Here is a 7,892-nt window from a genome sequence, read left to right as displayed (position 1 = left end):
TATATAACGTTGTTGCATCAAGCACAAAGAAGTACAAAAGAACACACAAATAGTTTTCGAGGTGTTTTAACATGCTGCGAGATAAAATCGTAATGTTGCACTTATTTTATTTGCAAAGAAGAGGCAGGTGGGAGCATTAAATTCTTGGAGATAGTTATGGTATTTCCGGATACGTCGTAACAATAGTTGAGATAACGCTAAAATAGCATGCGGCCATTCTGCCAACTTTTACCCCACTTCTTGGATGCTAGTGAAGCCAAAATTTATTTGTTTTTCAACGAGATTAAAGACAGAAAACGAAGGGTGTCAATGCATTTTTTAAATAAATGGAAGGTCCCCGAGGACGTACTGTGCACTTTAGGGTGACTTCGGCAGCATAAATAGCACATAGCATAAAAGATAACTCAGTGATTACAGGTATCTCACCTTGTGTCTGCGATAGTGTGAAAATGATATTCTATCTTTTGTATTTAACTACATAAAACATGAGTCCGCTCAGACGTGTCAGGTTTAAAAGAGGTTATTACACATGGCTCATGAAACGAGGAATCTTATTAAGTTTACACCAAGGAATTGGATATAATTTCTTTTCCATTTTCGATTTACTAAAGCAACTTGCAAAGAAAAACGGATATTCTACTGTGTAAAATGGTGGCCGCATATGATTTAGCAGACACTCTTGATTGTACCATTAGACACATGTACATGTATTAATACATGGTAAATCTAAGTAAATCCACATGTGAGTTCAATCCCATCTTCGTTATGAAAGCTTCGCTAGCTAAGTTATAAGCACATGCACAGTGACATATACAACCTATACAACAGATAATATGTGTACCCTTTATTCTGCTTTTCATCCCTTCTCCGCGAATTTACAGCATTTGTCAGAGTATTGCGGGTAGGTTATTGTGTGTCTCGCCCTGGAAGCGCAGGACATGGTCGAATGGCAGTTGGTACTTTATGTCGTAATCAGAGATGTGCCGTGTTCCATCGTTCTGCTCCATGTTTTTGAACCTGTACATCTTCACCAGTCGCATTGGGAGACTTTAAGTGTTGTATGTCAGACTGATATACAATAGCTTTTATGCTTTAAAAAGTCCCAATGGTGAAAGTTCACAGTAATGAATGTTCAAGTAAAATCAAAACCAAAAGCATTACGATGATAATTTTTTTATTTAGCATGACTGACTGAAAACTACGGCCTTTTTGGCTTCTTTTCTCAAATAACACTTATTCTTTTGCAGACACCGGGTTCCCGCATTGAAGAAGCACAGATATAGGACGTTCGTAGTGCCTGATCAGCCCATACGAGAAGGAACTGACTCTCAAGTTTAAGAACCCCGACCCGGGTCTGGAAATCTCCAGGTATTTTGTTCAAAGTTTTAAACTCAAATATAAAACAATTGAGTGAAATACTGTCGTTAGCGTCGGCTGTGTAGATACTTAGAATCGGGCCCCCTTTAATGAGTAATGCATGCTGTACATTAATGAGTAATGGATAGCGATGCTGTTTTCATCTGAAATCATTAAAATATTCCAGCGCTATTAAGGGAAGTACATGTATCGGAGGGTTCTGTTCTGTAGTGAAAGCATGAAAGAAAAACTTACTGACCGATCTAACTTATCGAGGCTGGTTCAATTAAAAATAAAAAAATGTGCTAGTCTTTTATTTTATTCGTAAAATCTCAATAACTTGATAACACGTTAGTTGAATGGATTATTTTTTCTGTTTCAGAAGGCCTTTCCCCGTGCAACAATCCGGCTGGATGGAACAATATGCCGAAGACCTCATCCGAGCGGTGTCGCTGGCGATATCCTTTTGTGCGTTCTTCTTTGGCGTTCCTGGAAATGCTCTCGTTATACACATCATCCGTACTCACCCAAAGTTCCGGACTGTCCATAACATTTTCCACGCTAATTTGGCCTTAGCAGACCTCACAACGTGCGGGATAGGCGTTCCGGTATTTCTTGCTACAAGGTACATCAGTCCCGGGGACTTCAGAGACTATTCGTGCAGGTTTAGCGCTGCCATAACAGGCGCTTATAATTTCATGAACATATGTATGTTAATGTCCATCAGCATTATTAGGGTGCACGCTGTCCAGAGACAGAAGCAGAGTATGTCAAAGAAAACTGCAATCGTGATATTAGTGTTGTTTTGGATACTTAGCATTTCGATATTTTTTGTCGTTTTTCCCAGAGATGATGGGATCTTCGTTAAATCCTGTAAGAGCAGGGAAGATGTGCCTGATCTCAGAGGGATATTACCCTATATTTTTCTGTTTGTCTTCGTCCCTGCGTTAGTTGTACTTCTGATAACATGCACGTGCTCCTATGGATATCTTACCATTAAAGCTAGGCGCATGCGCAATTTTATACACCCCATCACCCGTTGGAGCAGTTCAGTGCACTTCATCAATACTCCTCACGATCCAGGTGCCCACTTCTATAGAAATACACAGTACGATTTGTCCAGACAACACGAGATGACCAATGACGTGCGCAATGCGCCCCTCGCGGCACATTTTATATCAGATATGGCTATGACCAGTTCTATTTTGACCGCCATCTACCTCCTGTCAACTGTTCCTTTTCTTGTCCTGTCAGTGTCTCAGATATGGTTCACGATCTCACCGTCCATTGTGGAGCTGTGCTATGTTCCATCGTTCTGCTCCATGTTTTTGAACCCGTACATCTTCGCCAGTCGGCACAACACTTTTAAAGAGAGCTTCAGTCGCACAATTATACAGATTCTCCAATAAACTGCCATTTTCACCTCCAGCACGGCTACGCAGTTCTAAGTGTCCTATATTCATTGTTTTTCTGTTTTCTTCTTTTTTTCTTATTTGACTTTTTGCAGATGGAACATTTCTACAGCAGGTTGTTTAAAGACCGGGCCTTATGCTTGTTAATACACATTATATATCTGAGTGTGAAAGGTACGGCAAAGGCTCCCCTTGAAGGTGACGCCACTGAGAGCTTTTCATTTACTTGCTGCGCTTAATGTTCTCAAATGTTAATGTACTCAATGTAGATATTTCCATGGCTTACTTTGGGTGCCAGTATTTGTAGACGCGTCTTTAATTTTACAATGAACTATGAACACTTACGGAATTGTATCACCTTTACCGGGTGTTTCCACCTTTGATGGCATTTATAAACCACAGGATATACATACTGTAATACACGTGCACTTAAAACTTTTTCACCTTGTACTTAAGGCACAAGTGCAGCTGTAATACACGGTACTTGTACATTATTTGCTGTCATTAGTTCTTAGAAATTTAGTGAATATCCACACACACAGTTTAGTGGGTTTAGTGTGTAATTGATTGAAAGTGAAATTAATGACATTGGAACATGTACTATGTGTATTGATTTGTTGTATTAATTGAAATTTTGAGAGTTGTTATTTTGAAATGTAGAAATATTTGTTTTATAATGCATGCAGTGACATATTGATGAATTTAAAGAATTGCAAATGGATGTCCATGCATTGCTTAATATGTTAATTACACCTACAACTCTCACACTAAAATGCAATATTCCCAAAGCAGCTACATGTGAGTAGAACCAGAGGTCACAATACAAGAGAAGCTGGTGAAGCGTCCGATTATTTTCTTTAGAGAAAATAGTTATTTTGTATTTAAACCAAATTCTTTTTTCTGTCCATCATCACTTCTTTCGTTCTTTAAATTCTCGTCGTACATCATTGTCCTCAATTGTCCTCATCTATCTGTTTAACCGGCCTGCACCATCAATGTACCTCACAAGCAAATAATCATATATCAAAAACAATGGAAAGGTCGCATCCTGACATTTGCTCTTCATAAAGCGCATCGAATCTTTCGTTTTGTGCAACAGTGAAGTGATTTTTCCAGTCTCCGGCTTTTCCTTGAAAATGAAAACATGAAATCATACAACTTTCCCGGAGAACCATATTGTTATAAGTTTGAATTAAAAAAGTCGAATGTTTAATGTACGTGATTTACGACTTTTGCGTACACTTTATTATGCCATTGTACAATTGAATTATGGATTAATAAACCCACTTTCGTAAAGACACAAGAAAAAGATCTACACGGACAAGATTTGTACTTAAAAAAGAAATACTGGTTAATATTTCCAAGTTCTTTACCTTTCCTGTACATTCCCACGGCATTTTCCTTCCATACCCGTTTTTCTGGCTCTTTATCCTTTTCCCCTTCTGGCCCGGCCATTGGGAGGCTCCGTTTGTCTTTCTTCATGTTCTTAAAGCTGCATTTCTCTGCAATGGCTTCACAGAGAGACTGCTCAATAGGCTTTCCGAGAAAATCAGCAATCTTTCGGACATGGCCCACTTGATCCTGAAAAAAAAAGTATTTTACACTGTACATGTTCCTTGCACGAATATGATGCCCCCTACTGATTGCTAGTAGGGGCATCCAAGATTCCGAAAATTTAACAGCTATAACATCTAAGTGTGCCTCCACGTGCTGTGTAAGCATTACAGCAGTAGGTCTATTGCCGCTACTGCCACCTATGGGGGATGATCTTTGAGTAGGGACTTTCAATATAAAAAAAATATTCAATTGGTAAACATTCATTTGCACCAAAGGAAAAAATTATCAAGCTTATATGACTCACGAAAGGAAGCCCGCTACCATTATATTGTAAAAAGACTGACAAAAGAGAAGCCTCTGTCCACCGAACTGTATCCAGTCACGATAATCACTATTATTATTATTATTATTATTATTATTATTATTATTATTATTATTATTATTATTATTATTATTATTATTTACAGTTTAAAGAAAAGTTGCACGATATAATTCTTAATTATGTAGTTATTATAATGTAGCTTAGTGTTTTGTATTGTAACCTACTGTCATATATTTAAAAAAATCTATATGTATATGAATATGTAAATGCACATTATTATCAGTGCATGCTGGTGCATAAGATACAATAATCATTCATTTTCGTATAAAACGATATTGAAATGTTGAATTAAAACGTGTACCTCAATTATTTAATTGAAATATTGACACGTAATATTTTTCAACTGAAATTTACGTTTAGGAATCACTTTCATAACTTATGGTGCGTTACACATTTTAGTTGAGCTAACAGCAAACCTGTATACATGTATAAGAGACCGTCCAGGTAGACTTATAAATTACGGAGAACTTTGAATAAAGGTTACAGATTATTGTAAGCTTTCCACGGTTTCCTCAGTCTTGTCCTAACTGATATGTTGGTAGCTGATAGATGTTCTACTGCGTGAATAAAGTTATTTTGATATACGTACAATGTGGGAGAATATTTTATAGAACAATGTACTTGCTTGTAATGCGAAAACTGTGCCTTAAAATGACGATAATGAAATATCAAATGAAACGGGCTCACCTTCAACATATCTTCATACTTGACGACGAGGACAGTATCCTTGTGATCTTTCGAAAATTCCCAAAATGTTTTGTTGAATCCGAACCAATTAAGATAATGATCTAAAATAAAAAAAAACGGAATGCACTTATACCTACAGATGGACGAACATAGAGAGAGAGAAAGAGAGAGAGAGAGAGAGAGAGAGATTTATCTACTTTTATAAAATAGGTAATATTTCGATATAATTTAATTCCAAGCAGAGTTCAAAATTAAAGCCACACAAAGAAGGATTTAAAACGCATTCTAAATGCATGGTTTTCTTCTTGTCAAAATTATCTGAGGACAATTAATTTTTTAATATAAAGTGACAGATAAATGGCCTTTATAAATATCGCTAAAAATAACCATATTCACCATCCCCCGTCGAACCTGGGTAGTCAGCCATCTTGACATAGTTTGAAAAGAGCACGATTTAGGGCGCGAGATCTAGAGTCTCGCGATGACTGGAAGTCGAGCCAATGAAAATGAAAGGCGTATATGAAAAACCTTATGCGCGGCTTTTTTATCTTTGGGTTTTTCCAAAATTGCTACAGAGTTGTTTTGACAAGTGTCAAGAAAGGAAGATTAAAGGCTGGTAATTCCAGGGATAATATATTAAATATGAAGTTTGCCGCCCAAATCCTCTTTTGTGTACCTTTAAAGTGCCCACGCCCTGGTTAATACTCACTTTCATACATGGCAAATTGTGGTAAGAGTTCAAAAAAGTCGTTCCAGCTGCCGTCATAATACCCCTTGGAGCCGTAATAATGGTGGTATCCTGAAACATAGGCATCCTTTGGGTTTCGAATCACCAAAATGAGCTTAGATCGTTTATTGAACACGTCAGTGGGGATCCATTTCAGAGGGAAGTGAGTGTTTAAGACTCGAGGAGATAGTTGTTTGTCCAAATCTTCTAGGTCTTTCATCTCTAAGAAGAGGTTTTCTTTCTCTGCTTGTATAGTCTCAGCCTTGCCTTCAAGGATCATTGAAACCACCTCCCAAACCCAGTGGGTGCCTGAAAGAAACTGTAGCGTATATAAGGAGAATAATACCCGAAAGGGTTTTAATGTACCATTGAGTCTATAAACAATTTAATAAATATGTTAATCATAAAAGCTAATAATGACACAGTATTTGGTACATGACTAGTTTAACATCTGTATTACCTCCGATATTCTAACTTGACAAGTGGAATTTGCTAATAAGTTAACTCTTCACATGATTTACAATCGTGGATTTATAATAGGAAAATACATGTATTAGTATAAATATCAGAAGACAAATACTGTAGGTATTGAATTTTAAGGGGAGCGGTGGCGATTCCATGAATGTGGGTGCACAGCGGGAACGCGTCCCTTGCCTTCTTAATTTCGAAATGCCTTAAATGGAATGTAGTTGAGACCAAAAATTATTTTGTGCACCCTCTCTCCCAATCCTAGGATATACGACAGTTTTAGCTGGGATGCGCATGTGACTAGGCATAATGTATGCACAGACATGTACATTATGCTCACTCAAATATGCACGTCTCCTCTCTCTCTCTTTCTCTCTCTCTCTCTCTCTCTCTCTCTCTCTCTGCATATATAACGTACCGCATTTAGGAGAAGCACACACCCATACGTCATCCTCTCTAGCCACGAAATTAGGCAGATTCTTCATGCGCTCTTCTATATTCTTAAACCCCGCCATTCCCATCAAGCCATCTATATCAAGTGCTGGGAACGGCTTGCCACTGCCATCAATTAACTGGATACCCTTGGTCGCCGTCGGCGCCTCGGCAGGTGAGGAAAGAGTCTCGGCCATAGTGGTTCAGCAAACAGACCAACTCAGGTCAGCGTCCTATTTAATGACTGCTAACATACGGTTTACCCCAGTTTGATTAAATAGTGCTTGGTAAGACTTAGATGTTAAAGTCATGCTTGGAAACATCTTTTTTGGGTATGAAGATATAATTCGTTATGATTTTGCCACATTTGTATTTAATTATTGGAGATTTATTACTTTTTACATGTAACTGGATAAGAAGGACAACATTTTATAGTTGCCTTCCAGTTGATCAGGAAACTATCAAACATCGCATCCCATCTACCGCAATGTGAATGCGTTCGAAACCAGGTGTTTCTCATGATTGTGTTTGTGCCCATGGATATCATTAGACAAGGGAGTAAAGTGCAAATCTTTGAATTTAAATACAAGCCTATTTCATTCCATTTGATACTAGCACTTCGTGTCATGCATAAGACGTTTAAATGAAGTTATTTGAAAAAAAAAAAAAAAAAAAAAAAAAAAAAAAAAAAAAAAAAAAAAAAAAAAACAGATGACTCAGAGAAGGCTTTAACATTGAGTAAAGAAGGCTGAAGTAAAATGTTCTTAGAATTCGCGCTTGCCTACAAAACATTAGATAATGTTCTGGAAACATTTATTGGTCATACAAGTATATAAATGTCAAATCTCTATAATATAACATCTCTCATGTC

At 37.4% G+C, this 7,892-nt stretch overlaps 1 protein-coding gene across 1 annotated transcript; it reads right to left on the bottom strand.

The window, feature by feature from the left end:
• Positions 1–3,114: 3,114 nt before the first annotated feature.
• LOC106157945 (sulfotransferase 1A2) lies at positions 3,115–7,259 on the bottom strand. The gene is made up of 5 exons (XM_013533751.3): positions 7,008–7,259; positions 6,104–6,430; positions 5,395–5,495; positions 4,142–4,349; positions 3,115–3,897 (listed from the first exon to the last, which is right to left on the bottom strand). Exons 1-5 carry the CDS (start codon positions 7,216–7,218, stop codon positions 3,785–3,787), a joined length of 960 nt encoding a protein of 319 aa, XP_013389205.1. The 5' UTR covers positions 7,219–7,259; the 3' UTR covers positions 3,115–3,784.
• Positions 7,260–7,892: the final 633 nt, after the last annotated feature.

This window comes from Lingula anatina, chromosome 7 (assembly GCF_051362555.1).
Source record: "Lingula anatina isolate TDL-2025a chromosome 7, LinAna3.0, whole genome shotgun sequence".
Classification (NCBI taxonomy): Eukaryota; Metazoa; Brachiopoda; class Lingulata; order Lingulida; family Lingulidae; genus Lingula; species Lingula anatina.
Note: the sequence above shows the minus strand (reverse complement) of the source record. Positions and strands in the feature narration are given on the sequence as shown.